The sequence below is a fragment of the Nannospalax galili genome, unplaced genomic scaffold (assembly GCF_000622305.1).
Source record: "Nannospalax galili isolate Female #2095 unplaced genomic scaffold, S.galili_v1.0 scaffold83, whole genome shotgun sequence".
Classification (NCBI taxonomy): domain Eukaryota; kingdom Metazoa; phylum Chordata; class Mammalia; order Rodentia; family Spalacidae; genus Nannospalax; species Nannospalax galili.
The window spans coordinates 1,077,427-1,094,926 of NW_008352659.1; the positions used below are offsets into that span (position 1 = coordinate 1,077,427).

The window sequence follows — 17,500 nt, forward strand, 5'->3', positions numbered from 1 at the left end:
TTCAATAAAAAGACTTAGGGCCAGGTGTGGTGGCACACACCTTTACCCAGCACTTGGGAGGGAAAGACAGATCTCTGTGAGACTGAGGTCAACCTGGTCTACATAGAGTTCCAGGCGAGCTGGGATTACAGGGAGACCCTATCTCAAAAAAAAAAAAAAGTTAGGCTGTTAAGACAGCAAGGCACTCGCATGCAGGCCCGATGATCTGAGACTATCTTTCAAAGTGAAGGGAGGAAACTACTCCCAAGAGTTGTCCTCTGACTCTGCACACACACTGTATCACACACATGCCTGCACACACACAGTAATAAATAAATAATTTAAAAGTCCACTACTGTTTATTGGAAAGTGAATGAGGAAACTGCATTTACTTGTTCAATAAAGCAAAAACGCAGACGGTGGAAATGATGAGAAGGAACACGTAGGGGCTTGGGGAAATGGCCATGGTACACTGTGTATGAAAAAGCCACACACACACCCCCGCCCCGACAGGAAGACTCCACCCACCTTCCACTGTTCTGCTCTTTTACGTTTCCTAGAGCACATATGCCTTTCTTTAAAGCAACTCTGCTTCACAGATTATTATTTTTAAGAGTTTGCAGTTAGTGGTGGGCACCTGGCATAATGGAGCTACAGATACTCCAAAAAAGAACTCAAGGGAGTCCTGATGCTCAGCCAGCCCAGGTCACCTTCCACCTTGCCAGATGCTCCAATAAACACCACACCCAGCAACACCAGGAATGTGCCAGCCAAGCCATGAGTACCAGGTGAGTCATCACCAGGCAAGAAAAGGCTGGCAGGTGGGCCAAACCCTTCCCTAGAGGCCACCACAGAAGTCAGGGGTGGGAGGGATGAGGGAATCCCACAGGGCCAGAATGGGGAGGGGAGAGGCAGTCTTTTAGGGGCATCTGGATAGAGTCACTGGGAATGACTTTTGAAGATACTCTCGGTAGAGGCATAGTGAGCCAGGGCCTCTTAGAACTCCTGTGATTGACTTCTGTTGAGCTGCTTACTAGCTGTGTCTTTGGCTGATATATTTAGCTCTAGGCCTATCTCTTTACATGTGGATGGGAATGAGAAACCCAGCATCCCAAATTGGTTGTAAGAAAGACATAACATCCCGTATATACGGGCCCCTGGAAGAACCAGGCAACAACTCGGCAACCATTGCCACTTAGACATTTTGATACATTTTCCAGAAAACCAGCAAACGGAATTACATCAAATGGGACACAGTACAATGTTAAACTCTAATACAAACACACAATTACCAAGGGATAAAACAGAAGAGATAAAGCTTAACGTTCAGAGATTTCTATTCCCCATTCTCATTTCTCCTGCATTGGTTGTGAGATCCAGAAATGCAGACTGAAGCTCTTTTTCTACAGAAAGAATCACTTCCTACATATGTACATGCCATGTCCAAGGCTACAAGTCAGGGCAGTGGTCTCCAGATCCTCTTTCTGTGACCCATCCCTGCTATACATCCACGGCAAGCCCCAAGGACCAATGTGGAACACCCACTTGCTTCCTGAGTCCACAGACACCTCGTCTCTTTTCCACACCTTCCTCAGGGTTCCCACACTGACTCTGGGTCCTCACAGCCAGGACTCCCACAGCCTGTCCACAGAGAAGTCTGTTCTCTGTCACCAGGATCCCCACAGGAAGAGCGTGGTCCCCCTGTTCCTCCTTGCCACTTCTCATCAAGCCTGCTTTTAGCCCTTCTTCCCTCTTTACTTTCCGCCATCATCCATCCTTCATAGCCTGGGAATATGCCAACTGAATAAACAGAATAAAAATAGTCTATCTTGTTGAGCACAGAAAACACAATTTGAAGTTATAAAATCTGGGCTCAGGTCTCTGCAGGGTCACATTGGACCAAGCTCATTGGTACAGCTGCTCAGCTGATCTGTCTCAAGCTCACTGCTGACAGCATGAACAGGCAATCTCATGGCACGACTGTAAAGTGATGCCACCAACAGAAGATGTGTGATCAGTGACAACTGATTACAAACTGGGAGGAAGGCTGGGAGGCTCTAAATATGGACATTGACCCCCAACTCCAACCCCTGACTGAGGCCTGGAGCTCATACACCCCCAGGCCCATGGTACACACTGAGATCTTACCTGCTTTCCTGCTCCTATCACATAAACTCCCCCGAGGATGAAGCCTTCACCTTCCAAGTTTCCAGAGAAGCCGCCATTCCAGGCTCGGAAGGAGTTGTACCACACACCCAGTCGGATTAAGCCCATGAACATCATCTTCCGCCTCTGTGGACCATAGAACCTTTTCTGTGGAGCAAGGAAGACCCCATGTGAGCAGTCTGTATATCTTTCTTCCCCTAGGGAAGGAAGCCAAAGCCAAAGCCCCAGAGCTGACACTCATGTCCTCTCTCCAAACCAATATACATTACCCTACTCAGGGTCATACTCAACTGCCTGGGGAAACAGAAGTCAGGTCTGACTTCTTTAGAAAAAAGAAGAAGGAGGAGGAGAAGGAGAAGAAGAAAAAGGAGAGAAGGAGGGAGGGAGGGAGGGAGGAAGAACTTTACATTTGTTTTATTTTTGCAATGTAGAGACTGAACCCAGCACCTTGCTCATGTGAGGCAAGTGCTTTACCACTGGGGTTGCCTTCTGGCCTCAAGGCTGGCCAACCCTAGGGAAATGACTCTTCTCACTGCCCTTACATCTCCAGCAGTACAAACGTTTGTGCTAAGGAATGGGGATTTTAGCTGTTTCCCACCTTCCTGGGTCACAATGCAGGGAAGGTTTACTAATAACGAGATAGCTTTCAGGGGTCTGCCTGTGCTATGCCCAGAGAGCTAGGGAACCCTGTAATTTGAGGGAAGCTGAAGGGAAGGCCAACCTTCAGCTCCAGGCCAGACCCATCTTGGGTCAGTGAACTCTCCCAACCAAGGCCGTCTCCACCAGCCTGCCCCCCAGCCCAACTCCCAGCAGCACACCTTTTCATCCAGGAAGATTTCCCCTTTGAAATAAGGCTGGAAGTCCTTTACTTCTGTCCCAACCTGCTCCTTCACCACGGCATAAAGAGGGACCCCCAGTTCGTCCAACTTGGGCTTCAAGGAAGACAGGTCTGCTGCCTCCTGTGAAAGACAGGAAGGTTCAGAGGAATAAACTTATGGAGAGCTACAGTCAAAAACCCACGGGGGCCCAGAACATGGCCAGCACAGAGTGGAAGAACAGAGGTGACGAAACACCAGAAACAAGTCAGGCCTGCACAGCACAGCATGTGCCTGTCCCAGGTAGACACTGGGCTTCTTTTTAAAAAAAATTTTTTTTAATTAATTTACTTTATGTGTATGAGTGTTCTGCCTGCATATATGTGAGTGCACCTGTGTTTTACAATGCTTTCAGAGAACAGAATAAGATCCCCTGGAACTAGAGATACTGATGGTTGCTAGCTGCCATGTGGGTCCTGGGAACTGAACCCAGGTCATCTGCAAGAGCAGCCAGTGCTCTTAATTGCTGAGCCATCCCTCTAGCCTCCCAAGGAGCTTCTTCAATCCAGGTTTCTTGTCTTCTCGCAGTGGGAAAGAGATGCAGGCCCAGGGAGCTGCCATAACTGAGGCTGCTCCCAAACATGCCTGACACTCTCAGCCAGGGCACTGCTCTCCTATCTCAATGGCCAACCTCACAAGGTATCCTTGTTCTAGAAAGATCTCTTGGGCTTGTCTGGCCTGGAATGAAGCCCTAGTTCTCACGGAAGCTTTCCATCTTTTGCTTGTGGCTTTTTTGTGCTAAGTCTTCCTGCTATCTCTGAGCACTGCCACTTGGATTCCCAAGCATGTCTCACAGTCAGAAACTACATCCATCTCCTGGATACCTCAGTGCCTAGAATGCGGCTGGATATGCAGATGGCACTTAACACCTGATGGAAAGATTTGAAGATGGACAACAGCAGAATGCGGCTGAGCTGAGCAGCACAGACATCTTCGATCCTCACAGCCATGTTCTGAACAAATAAACAATACCACGTGAATGATGGCAAAGTTTCATCTTAAAGAACAACTTCCCTTTTCACATTAGAGTTAGGTTGAAAGAATCAGCAAGAAGTTCTTTAAAAGTTTCTTTTGATTTATTTCTTTTTATGTGTATGAATTTATTGTCTGCATGTATATAACTGCACCCATGTCACACAGAGCCCATGGAGACAAGAAGTGGGTGTCAGACTCCCTGGAACTGGAGTTACAGATGGTTTTAGCCACCATGTGGGTGCTGGGAATCAAACCTGGGTCCTCTGAAAAAGCAGCCAAGTGCTCTTAACTGCTGAGCCATCTCGCCAGTCCCAAGAAGTTCTTGTTTTAAAAAATGTTATTTATTATTTTTATTTTATGTGTATGACTGTATTGCTTGCATGCACGTAAGTTTACCCATGTCATGCAATGCCTGAGGAGGTCATAAGAGGGCATCGGATTCCCCTGGAACTGGAGTTATAGACAGTTATTAGCCACCATGTGGGTGCTGGGAATCGAACCCGCATCCTCCACAAGAGCAGCTGGTGCCCTTAACTGCTGAGCCATTTCTCCAACCCCATCAAGAAGTTCTTTTATATGCAGCCTGCTTACTTCTGATACAAACACACTACTACACACTACTACCTGATGCCAACTATATTTATTTTCTAGAACAAGGAAAAAAAAAAAGTGGGGCTGGAGAGATGGCTCAGCAGTTAAGAGCATGGACTGCTCTTGCAGAGGACCTGGGTTCGGTTCCCAGCACCCACATGGAGGCTAACTACCATCTGTAACTCCAGTTCCAGGAGATCTGACGCCCCCTTCTGGCCTCCACGGGCATTGCATGACATGTGTGCACTTACATACATACATGCAAGCAAAACACTCATACAAATATAAATAAATAAAAAGTAAAAGAAAAGGAAGTTAGGTAATTGACTATACTACATTAACGAAGAGTGCCAGTGCATGGAAAATTTTGCCATAGGACAGACAGAAAGAACTCCAGTATCTGATGTGGTCCAAGACCACCTGGCGAAAATGAAGTTTTTCCTGGCATCTTTCCTCTGCGTATGTCACTGTGCAAAGCCATTGGGAGGAGACTGAGTCATATTACTCTTGCTCAGGCTTCTCTTAAGTTACTCAGACTGCCATCCACCCACTGTTCTGGACACTGTAAGTTTCCACAAAATGCTAAGCGGCACACAGGAGAACAGACTGCAATTAGCAAGGGCTGTTGCTCTTGGAACCCTCTCAGTTTCATTGGTTTCAACAGATCAAGTCAAAACACCTTCCCTGCTGGTGTCTGGAGGCCTCACTGATTTGGAATCAAAAGCCTCGGTTTAAACTCCGCATCCAATGATAGAGACAATAATGAATCCAGAAAGATGACCAAGTCTGAATGCCTGAGACCTACCCTATGTTGTTACATGGCCAGGGGAAACTGAGATGAAGATGAAATTTAGCCTGCCTACCACCTGACCTTAAAGTAAGAAGATCTAGTGTTATCTGGGTGGGTCCAATGTCATCCACAGGGTCTTAAACATGGAAGAGGGAGGCAGAAAGTCATTATCATAGGGATGCAGTGTGACAAGGACTTGACCAGCAATTACTGACTTTAAAAACAGAGGGAGAAGTCACAAGCTAAAGAACACTAGTGTGGCTTCCAGAAGCCACACAAGGTAGAGAAATGGATTTCCCACTATAGCTTCCATGGGGAATGCAAGCAGAGTCCTTGGGGAATTCTGACCTCCAACTCTGTGCAATAATATGCTGTTAAAGTCACTGAATTGGTGGCACTTTGTTCCAGCAGCAATAAAAAAATGTAAATACCCACAGGCAGTTTGGTTTTGTTGCAACTTCTACACCACTGTCTCCTCCGTAAAATGAGAATAGTATTGCTAACAACAAGGGTGTATTGCTAAGAGAATCCTGAGAAGTCAGTAAGACAGCATGCACAGAAGTGTCCTGCGCAGGTTGGGCATGGAGCTCATTTGGTAGTATGCTTGCCTGGCATATATGAAGCCCTGGGTTCAATCCCCAGCATCACATAAAACTGGACATGGTGGTACATGACTATAATCCCAGCACTCAGGAGGTGGAGATGGGAGATATGAAGTTCAAGCCTACAAAGTATATTAGAGGCCAGCCTAGGCTACCTGACCCCTATCTTTCAAAAAAAAGTGCCTTGAAGATAAGGTATTACAAGATGTCACGTGCACTCAGCAACTCAACACACACACACACACACACACACACACACACACACACGCACAGGAGTAACGAGTAACTATCAGGGCTAGGCCAAGTAGCTAGAGGACTGAAGGTGATAATCCTGTTAGAGCTACATCTGTTCCTTAAGAAGCCAAGTGGACTCAAGGGAGAACGCCAGTCCATTTTCTCCCAGGCAGAGCAGTGATCTCTGAACCTGGGGCTTCTGCTATCACCTGGGCAGAACAATTCTGGCCCTCTGTTTATATATCTACAGCATGACAAGACTGGACCCAGGCTAAAGCAAAGTTCCTTGTCACACTATCATTTTGTGACTCAACGGTCGCAGCTCTTGTCAACCACTCATGTGTGTTCTCCATTACTGGAATGACTTCACGTTGAGGGGTCAACCTGGAACCAGCCTGTGAGCCCCAACTCTCCTCCAGCATGCAAATGCACCCATACTATCGTTATGACTTAGGCCCTGCTGAACTACATGCTGTGAGAGCACACAGAGGGGTGGTAGAGCTGCTGTAATTTAGAGAGTGGAAATGGGCTCCAGTAGGTCCCCAGGGGAGGCACATGGGCAGAATGGCTAAAGTACGGCCTTGAGGAGCTTTCCCGAGGGCCGCAGCTTCACCAGACAGGAGCTGATCGTGATGCATCCACAGCTCTCCAGCTGAGCAGTTGGAACCCAGAACTGGCCCCTGTTGCCACTCTGGATTAAATAGGATGGTAATATTGAACATGACTGCTACAACGCTGGGCAAAGAGGTACAGAAGTCAAGTGTGTTACTAACCCCACTAGGAGATGGGGAGTTGTTAGAAACAGGACCTATATCAAAACAAATAAACAGAGCAAATAGCAGAGAGTGGCCAGAGCTGACAGAAGGCCCAAGCATACCCACAGGCCTTTGGTCCTGGCTAGAAACACTCCAGGCCCCACCCATTGAGATCCTTTTCTTCCAAAATACTTAAAGGCACTCACCGCTCGACAGAGGAAGCAGCCCGGCCTCCGCACAGCCATAACCACAGCCCCATTCTTTTCCCATAGCTCTTTTGCTTTGAAAGTCCTTGGTTCTAAGGGAGAAGAAATGGAAAGTTACTCTCTCCTTGTAGGCCAGCCCAATCCTTCTCCAATCCCTAGGATGCTCCTGCACTACACTGAGCCAAGCCAAGGTCAGAACCAAGCCTAGGAAGGAACCAGGATAAGCACTCCACACCTGGGAGAAGGCAAACATGGACAGGGAAGACCCCTCTCACCCAGGAAAGCTAACAAGGCCTAAGGACCTTACCAAATACTCCAAAGGCCCCTCCCCGACAAGAATCTACTTTCAACATGAATATTCCAAATTGCAACAATTTCTAGCAAACTAGCAACTCCATTTATGGCTGGCATTGTCCGACACTGTAATAATCTGATAGAGCCCAAACTAAACCTTGTATTTTGTCAAAAAAAAAAAGTACTCTTAAAAGCATATTCAAACTGGGCATGGTGGTGCATAACTTTAACCCCAGCACTCAGGAGGCAGAGGCAGGCAGATCTCTGTGAGATTGAGGCAGCCCGGTCTACATAGCGAGTTCCAGGCAACTAGAACCACAGGAAGACCCTGTCTCAAAAACAAAACCAAACAAAAAAGCATATTCAAAGGAAGTAAATAAACAATTTAAAAATTATCTTAAATATCTAATGTAATACTATGAGTAGAACAGGGTGGACAATGTTCAGCAAGGAAAGGTTTGGGAGAGTCAGTGACGGCTCAGTGTGTATGAACCTTTATTATTTTAGTTTCCCCCAGTGTATCCCACCATGTACTATGGGATACACTGTGAATGAAAAAAGAAGAGGAAGAGAGAGGTCATGGTTACAATACTATTCTTAAGCTCTGGACTGAACAAAGCTTGGCAGGTCTCTCTCTGCACCTTACCATGTGACCTATCACAAATCTGCATGACCACATTCCTGCCTTCCTTGAGCACTGTCCTCACCTACTAAGCCTATGATGATGGCTTCCTCTGGGATACAAGCCTGGGGACCACTCACTCAGTGAGCCCCTGCTATTTACCAAGAAACTCCCACCACAGATGGGCACTCTACACCTCAGCTCTGTGTGGAGTGCACATAGCAAGGGGTAGAGCTATCACAACCATGTGAGGGTCACAGCTGTCTAATATGGACTCCAGGCAGGCCAGAGGGGAGGACACACAAGTGGGTGTGTTCTAAAGTACAGCCTTGAGGAGCTTCCAGAGTGCTGCAGATTATCACAGACAGGGCTACCCATACAGCATCAGCAGCTCTACTGGCCCCTCATTTCAATATGCAAATCCTGACTCTGCACCTGGCCCTGTGCTGCGCATCAGGAACACAGAATTGGATAAACAGTGTTATTCAGACTAATTTAACTCAGGGACACCTGTTTTTATTTATTTATTTATTTATTTATTTATTTATTTATTTATTTATTTAGACAATCCCCCAAAATTCCTTAGAACAGCCTTGGGAAAGGCTAGTTCATTAAGTGATAATATAATATTACTAAATATCATGGAGCAATTTATCATGACAAAGTCAATAATAATGAAAATGATTTTGATAAGAAAAAGATTAACAGAAATGAATGCCAGGACCACATCTCTATAACAATATGTATACATGGAAAGGAATATACCAAAATAAAAATGACTGTGTTAGGGTAATACAACTATTGGTAATTTAAAAATTGTTATTAGAGTTTGCCTAATGTTATTTCAAGAAAATGGAGCAATTTCAGGAGGGGAAAAAAGATCAGTTACACGTGCATCCTAACACCTTGGAAAAGTACTGAATCTGGCAGCCCATGCTTACCTTTCTCCAGTGTTTTCAGGTCTATATCCTCCAGATACTCCAGTGCTGCTTTCTGGGGCTTGGACAGAAATACGTCTGTGTTGGCCAGAAGCAGGGCCAGGGCAGCGGCCCCTAGGGCTCCAGCACCAATGGACCACATACCCATGGTGAAGAAACTTGGGTCCTGGAGGAAAGACATGTCTGGAGATTGAGAGGAAGGAAAAGGTTACTGTTCCCACAGGACAGCTGGAATCTGACCTCCTGCCCAAGGTTCTGCTGAGCAGCCAGCCAGAGGGCGGGGGGAGGACCGCCTGCAGTGGTAGAGGCAAGATTAGTCAGAGCTGCTCAGCTGCCTGCCTGAGCTCTGTTAGAGCTTGGAGAAAGCAGGCACACCAGGTTTGTGCCCCAAGGAGCTCACTAGAAAGTCGAGAGTGATGAGAGGAAATCGATGGTTTTCTAGAGGCTTCTCTTAGAGCTCTGCCACTCTGTGCCACCTGCCGTTAAGCACGGGGGGGGGGTGTGGGGGGATGATGGGGAACTACAGGACACACATATCCCTCTCCTCACCAATGTAAGTGGCCTAGCTATCACCTCCCTGAATGGTAATAGCTTTCTCACCTGTGATCACAAGATACTTGTTTTGTTACCCAATCTGTCTTCCTCTTAGTTTAAGAATCCCCCAGAAACAAGGACTGCATTCTATTCATCAAAGCCCCAGCAGGGCGTCACTAAGGGCCTCACTCAGGGGAGACAGGCAATCTCAGTCAATTTCTCCCAGCTGAGAATAGCTTTTTACTCATTATAGAAATGAAATAGACTCCTGTTAAAAACAAAACAAAAAACAATTTCAACAGTAGCAATACATTAAACCACAGCTGACGAGAAAACAAACACTCTTCGACGCCTACCACACTAGTTAAACACCAGCATCTAAAAGGAGATTTTCCTCCCATAAACAGAACGGCATTGATGTCTGCTGAATAAATGGGGACTGAATCTGGACAGAAGGACCAAAGCACTATGGTGTCTGATTCAGAGGAGGCTGGGTCAAAGGTGTCTGTAGGGACGCTGTAATTGAAATGAACTTCCAAACAGGTCCTGTCTGAACCCAGTCTTGTTCCCAGCTAGAGCCTGGTCACCTCACTAATAAAGCTCCCTCCAGCTGGGAATCCTTGGGCCTCTGGGTAGGAAATCCAGAGGTAGTTCACCCCTGTAACAACAGTAGGGACCCCATCCAGCTCGCCTTCTCCTACAGCAGCTGTACCTTCATTTGACTCTCATGCCATCCTAGGATCTTATTCATTCTGGTGCCTCCCTATGATCCAGCTTGATTCTGTATGTTCAGATCACTGGAGACAAGCCTGGGGTAGGAGTAAACTCCTAAGTCTCCCCTGTAGGATTCCCTTGCAGAAGTCTCCAAAGATCAAGCAAAGGTTGGGAAACCTGTATTACTGCAGAAAAAGGGGGCTATGAGGTGGGAGGAACTGACCAGTGATGGCAACTTTAGGAAGGAAAAGTTAGACCAGGCTAGCACTAAAACCAGTCTAGAAAGTTCAGATTTGAGTGATGAAACGAGAGCAGGTCCCCTAGCAGAGATCTATGATCTTAGCTGCTTAGGAAGATGAGGCAAGAGGATTCCAAGTCCATGGTCATCCTGAGCAAGGCACCTTTTTGAGTCATTGTCAAAAAGTAAAGAGGGCTGGGGATATAGCTCAGTGGTAGAGCACTTGCCTAGCATGTATCAGGTCCTAGATTCAACACCCAGTACCCTGAAAATAACATAATCACAAGACAACCTCCAGGCAAGGGGTGACCAAATACACATGACGTTTAAAAAAAGAAGAACTTGGCACTGATAATACTTGGAAAGAGGGAAAAGAAGAGGAGACCAGTGCAGGTGTTTTGGGGAGTGGGGCTTGCAAATGTATCCCTGGTGTGAGCAATTCCAACTTGAAGGGAAGGTTTTCTTAGACCCACACTACGCATGATAACAGTCATGGGCTCACCACAAATGGGTGTTGAAATGAATTCAATGCAGTTGAGTGATGTAGATGACATATGCACAACCAAGTTCTTGGGCTCGGTGGGAAAGAACTTTCCACAGGCCTGCTTCCAATTCTTTCATGTGGCAAAGTTACTATTAATGATTATAACTCATAGAACAATTTGGAGGGAAATCACAACTTTCAGCCACCTGCTATAAACAGGAGAGTCCATACAGCCTAGAAGAATGTCAGTACCTTTGTACACTTCTGAAACAGCTCTGGATATCAGTCAAGTATGCATGATTCAGGAGCCCCTGAGCGTTGTAGTCTGCTCACAGATGTGTAAACATTTCTGCTTGAGTGTGCACAGGCTTTTTATATCTACCCTACAAATGGACTCTTGGCACCACCCAGCAGTGCATTCAGGAAGTCCAGGGACTTCAAATCCTTCCAACACACTCCTACTATGCTCTTAGAGGCAACCAGGCTTCATTTCCTTACCACCCAATGGCTGGCACTTAGCTCATTTGTGAGTACAAGGGAATTCAACTCAACTAGACTGAATGTTTATTTCATGCATCTACTTACAATGACCTGTTGACTAAATAGTAAGTTGGGAGTAGGTAATCTAACACACAGTCCTTAAGGAGACAATAGCTTGGTTCACAAGTAACTGAAAAGTAAGCAAAGGGTTAGGCAACTTGGCAAAGTAAGAATATTTGCATTATGGCGACACAGGGAAGGGAGCCAATCTGGGCAGCCACAGAAGTGTGAGGAAGAATTCATTCACTTTGGAATTGATGTAGGACACAGGTCACACTGTGAAAGTTTGGCTGGGCCAGGAATGATTGGGCCTAGCAAGGAAGACTGACTGGGGCCTCTGGATGGAAAATCTAGGAGCAGCTCACTCTTGTAACAGCTAGCCTCCTGACAACCCCCACAGTCCCCATTTGGCTTTTGGGCCATCCTGGGATCTCATTCATTCAGTTACCTCTCTAAGATTCAGCCTGATTCTGTGTGCTTAGATAATGGAGACAAGCCCAGGGTAGGAGTAAACACCTAACTCAACTCTCTCCTGCAAGATTTGACTTGGTGCTGAAGGCACCCAGAGAACTTAAATTCACATACCCTAAAAGGCTTCTATTTAGCTACCTCAGGTTCAAGGGTTGGGATGCAAGAGCTGGGCTTCAAAACCACCTGGGGAGTGCTATTTTCCACCCTAACCCTTACTCCCAACACCCGCCCCCCCCCCAGCTGTGATCCTGGAAAAGGGAGCAGAGTCACTTGTCAGGAGAGGTGGCCTCATCCCAAGCTGTGCAGAACGAAGTTGTTAGAGCTTTATCAGCAGTACTGGTGAGAAGTAGGCTTCTCTGTGAACATGTTTCTCCCAGGAGGCCTAGCAAGCAGCTCTTCTGCCAGTGATAAACAGTGAAAACTGATGCCCAGGAATACCTAGCTCCTAGCAATCAAAGCAAACCCTCTTCTAGTGTGTCTTGGAGCCTATACCACTTCAACTTGCTGTGCAGCCTGAGCAGACCCTGATTCTTGAATTAGTTACTCCCATCCCCACAGAACGATGGGTAGAGATGTCTACATAGAACAGTGCTTTTCCATATGGGCCTCCAAGATCACTGACCAGAAAACCAAGGAGGCTAGTAACCCTGAATTTCCTAAGTATCACTTGACAGAGGTGTCTTAAATTCATTCCCATAACTCTCTTGTGAAGCAGAGGATCTCCTGTTTGTAGCAGTCAGTAAGTTCTCTGCTGTCACACAGTCAGCAGGTGCCAGTGCTGCCACCCAGACTAAACAGCAACAGGACTTCAAAACTAACAGCCTTTCTGTTGGCCTACTTGGCATTGCCTCACAACCACAGAAGTGAGCTTGTGGAGGTCAAGGACGTGATCCCCTTTATCTTCAGGAGAACTAAAAACACACAGTCTATTGTGTTATCAAATATAGTCCTACCATATCTGCTTAAAGGAAATTTACTATACACCAGCTGTCCCTTCTCTTTCCTCCCCTGTGTCCCTTTCATTAAGGTGAGGGCCAGTCTCTCTGAAAGAGAATAGCAAGGTTGTTTAGAGAAGAGCCAGCCCCAACCTGATAGCTACACTACTCACTTGCCCACTGGGGGCCTTATCTGATCCTCTTTTCCCAGAAGGTGAAGCTGGATAAGACTACAAACAACAACAACTGTAATGGCTCAGAGTGGCAGCTCTGGTCTCGGGGAGAGCTGGGGGTAGCTGGAGGGGACCCAGCTGGATTCCCTAAACCAAAATGCTGCCATCCTTCCCTAGGCCTGTCTTCTCAACTCCAAAAAGAGGGGGTGCCAAGACCCCTAAGGCTCCAGAGACATTCTCTGACTCCAAGACAAACATCCCACTTTGGAGCCCTGCCATCTTGTTCTTCACCAACCCCACCATGGCCCACCTGCCCATTCATGCTCCATCCAGCTGGGAGCCCATCTCTTCCTTATACCAGGTGCCTCCCCTGCCCTCATCCTCAAGCAGGTCAAACCTGGGAACAGCACTCACCATCTGCAGCATCCACACCTCTGCTTCTGCTCACAAAAGATTCTGACCCACATGGTGTGCAGGCAGGGTGAGCAGGCACAGGGGAGGGTTGGAGGTGGGGCTCTGGAGTCTTGCCTAGGCCCCTAAGCTCAGCCACTCCACAGGCAGGACCAGGCTACATAGAAACCCTGGGGCTTCCTCAACTGCCAATGCTTAATCTTCAGAAAATATCAAAGTGGCAAGCTGCCAAGGCCCCTCTAGCCCTTCAAAGAGTTGAGCAAAGTTTTGAGTCATTTGCAGTCATGCAGACTGTAACATTTCTCAAGCCAGCAGTCTCCCCTCCACCATGGGTGCACACTAAGCAGGGGCCCTTAACACAGTCCACATGCCACCTCACGGGATCAAAGGGGCAAGTCCCTTTCAAAGTGGTTCCTTGTACAACTTGCTCTCTTACTCATTTCTCATTCCACACCCAGGAAGTCATCTGGACCACCAAGGATTTTTCCTGCTATACAGTCATCACCTCCCTTTCTTCTGCCACTGAAGTGGCTTCTCTCAACCCCCCACCCCACCCTTCCCAGGTGACCTTGCCTACTTCCAACACTCCATACTGCCTTCTAAGTCCCCATTCCTGGTTCTCACTTAAGGTTTCCAGGTGGGGGCATTGTATGTATCTGTTGCGCTGTGTCAAAACCGACCTCCACCCCACTGATTGTAACTTCTCTTCCGGAGTTTCCCAGTTCAGAGGATAACATAAGTGTCCAGTCAACTGCTCAAGCCAGAAACCTACAGTCAGTTTTCTCTTCTTTGACCCTCACTGCCTACACCTAACCAGGCATAATTCTGCCCATCAAATACAATGTGTCTGTTATCCAACCTCTTCTTTATTTTTAATTGGTTTTTACTTTCAGTTTATATGTATGAATGTTTTGCTTACCTGTTTCTTTTTTTTTTTTTTGAGGGGGGGTTCTTTTAGGGACAGGGTCTTCCTGTAGCCCCGGCTGGCCTGGAACTCATTATGTAGACCAGGCTGACCTTGAACTCACAGAGATCTGCCTGCCTCTGTCTCCCAAGTGCTGGGACTGAAGGCGTGCACCACCACATCTGGCTTGCCTGCATGTATTTGAGTGCACCGTATGTACAATGCCTTCGGAGGCCAGAAGAGGGAGGTTGGATTCCCTGGAACTGGAATTATGGATGGTTATTAGCTGCCCTATAGGTGCTGAAAACAGAACCCAGGTCCTTTGAAAGAACTACTATTGAGTGCTCTTAATTGCTGAGACATCTCTCAAACCCCACTCCCAAACCTCTTCTGACCTCACTGATCAAGCCCAGATCCCCATTACTTTGAATGTAGCCTATTTCAACAGCGACAGAACTTAATGAACCTGGCTGAGGTCTACTTTGGTTCTGTACACTTTACTCTCCAGGGGACAGCCAGAGTGATCTTAATACACCCTACCCTTGATTTCATTACAATGAACTTCTCACCAGATCTGGCAGGGCCTCCACAGCTTAGTTTCAACCCACCATCCCTGGTCACTAACTCTCATCAAACCACTCCACATGCAAGACTACATTATTTACTGTTCATTGTTTTCTTTACCAGAATTTCTCCCCACCCATGCCAACTAAGTAAATGCCTACCTATTTGTAAGACCTGATATAAACAACATTTTCTCCCAAAACCCTTTCCTGAAAGCCCTGCCAACTGATTGCAGTCTGATTACAGTGCCCAACACACACCTTTGCATACTGTCAAAATGGACCTCATGTATTTAAGTCATCTGTCTGTCTTCACAATGTAGTAGTGCAATCTGAGGACAGGGGAATTCATTCCTACCTCCGTAGCACTTAATGTGGATCCTATCATTTTGCAGACACTGAATGTCTAATGAATTTTATACTTGAAGCTTCACAGTGCAGGAAGTAGAACTAAGCTGTAGCCACCCAATTCCAGATCAGTATCAAAGGTCATCTGGAGACTGCTAGCTTGACATCAGAGACAATGCTCAAGCTTGGGGCTTAGCTGACCCTGCACTGGGTCCCAGCTCACCGGCAAGGTGACCTGGCATAAGCTGATCCTCGGGATCCTCACTGAATAACAGAGCAAGGGACTAGTCATTCTATGAGGTTGTCCAAGCTCTGACTCTGACATGGAGTACCCCATGGCTGCAGCTATAGGAAAAGCCATGGGGTGCCTAGCAACGCTCTTTGGCTCTCCTGCCAGGTGAGCAATTCTCACTTTCTCCTTCTTTGGCATAACTTCTGCCTGTTCAAAGAGCTGCCTCTGGGCAGGAACTGATAAAAAGTCTTAATAAAACAAAGCATCAGCACTGGGTGGGTTAACTGAAGTCAGAAACAAGTAGAGACAGCAAGAAATTCTAAACATCAAGGGAACACTGCCCAGCCCTGCCTCACCCAGGGCATCTTCCCTCCTCAGAAGAAGCTGGCCTGAAGCAGACCCAGAGGAATAAAGAAAGGAAAGTGATGGGGGGGGGGGCGGGGACGAGGCACATGGGCCTTCTTGCCTCGGGCCCTCTGTAAACAGACTTGAAAGATGCTTCACCAGCCTCTGTTCTCCTCCATCCCCCTCCTCCCCACCCACCAAGACTCTACTTCAGCACCTGCTTTACTGAGCAAATGAAGAAACTAAGTCCCAGAGAAGCTAGCTAGTCCAAGGTCACAGGGGTGAGAAGTGTGTCCATGGCTATATGAGACTCAGGTCTGAATCTCCCAACTTCCAGTCCATGACTGCTTCTCCTGCATTCGATACTCAAGGTTCCACACAACCAGCCAGGCCCGAAAGATGCAACAGCATGGACCATGGGGATCGGGAAAGTTGGGCCCTTACAGGTGTTGAAACCTGATCTTTGGCCTTAAGCAAGCTGAGAGCAAGACTCCTCCAGAACGCAGCCTAGTGTCTGGACAGCACCCCAATGTCTCCCAGGCTCAGTTATTGGCAAGCAGCTTATAAAGCAATGCCAAATGTTTTTTTAAGGATCACATTGCCCATTCTCAGCTGAGAAGCTGGTCTGAGCTTTTCCTACCCACAGTAACAAGACAATGTTAATTCCAGATGCTTGAAAATGCCAGCTTAGCAATGTGACAGTGCAATGAGCAACAGAAGGTGCCTTCACACCCATTTGCAGGACTGGCCACTCGCATGAGCTGGCACTTACCACATTCTTCAACTCTCAACTCTGCTCACTGGGGTTACTACCGAGCTCTAGCGTAGCCTTCCCCTCGGACACTAAAGTCAGAACTGTGAATGGACCCTCAGAGCAAAACAAGGCAACACAATCAGCTACTGGGAAACTGAGGCACAACCAAGGGTAGGGATGTGCAGATTGGGAGAGTCCTTTCCTCTGAGAAGTGATCCTGGGTGACACAGAACCCCCTCAGATGATCTGGATATTCTCTCCTTGATGTGCAGTCTCCTGCCTGGGCTCAAAACACATGGTCTTTTAAGTTAAATAAATGTGGACAGGAAGGCAAGGACAAACATACAAAAGACACTGGGCTTCAGAACCCAAATTCTAAGCCCCACTGTGGCCCCAAGAAGCCATCTTATTCCTCAGTACCTTAGAATCTTCTAAACAGCACTGTTTTTTAGCCAGGTCTAGTAATGGCACATGCCTTTATAAAAATAAATATTTTATCATTTATTTATTATTTATTTTATGTGTATGAGTGTATTGTCTGCATATATGAAAGTTCACCCATGTTATGCAATGCCTGCAGAAGTCAGAAGAGGTCAGATCCCCTAGAACTGGAGTTACAGATGATTGGTAGCCACCATGTGGGTGCTAGGAACCAAACTCGGGTCCTCTGCAAGAGCAGCCAGTGCTCTTAACTGCTGAGCCATCCCTCCAGCTCCAGTGGCACATATCTTTAAAAAGCCCTAGCACTTAGGAGGTTAAGGCAGGAGGATTGCCATGAGTTTGAGACCCACCTGGATTAGATAACAAGACCCTACCTCAAAAAAACA

At 47.0% G+C, this 17,500-nt stretch overlaps 1 protein-coding gene across 2 annotated transcripts in view; it reads right to left on the reverse strand.

Moving 5' to 3' along the window:
* The window catches only part of Prxl2a (peroxiredoxin like 2A), a 21,682-nt gene that overhangs the window by 1,428 nt on the left and 2,754 nt on the right, over positions 1–17,500 (reverse strand). The window contains exons 2-5 of one of the 2 annotated variants that reach the window (XM_008849824.2): positions 9,031–9,193; positions 7,174–7,265; positions 2,964–3,104; positions 2,128–2,292 (exon numbers count right to left, since the gene is read on the reverse strand). In XM_008849824.2, the coding sequence (XP_008848046.1) occupies positions 2,128–2,292; positions 2,964–3,104; positions 7,174–7,265; positions 9,031–9,175 (543 nt within the window). In that variant the 5' untranslated portion in view covers positions 9,176–9,193. Of the gene's footprint in view, positions 1–2,127; positions 2,293–2,963; positions 3,105–7,173; positions 7,266–9,030; positions 9,211–17,500 lie in introns of both variants that reach the window. The other variant, XM_008849823.2, reaches the window with a different exon arrangement.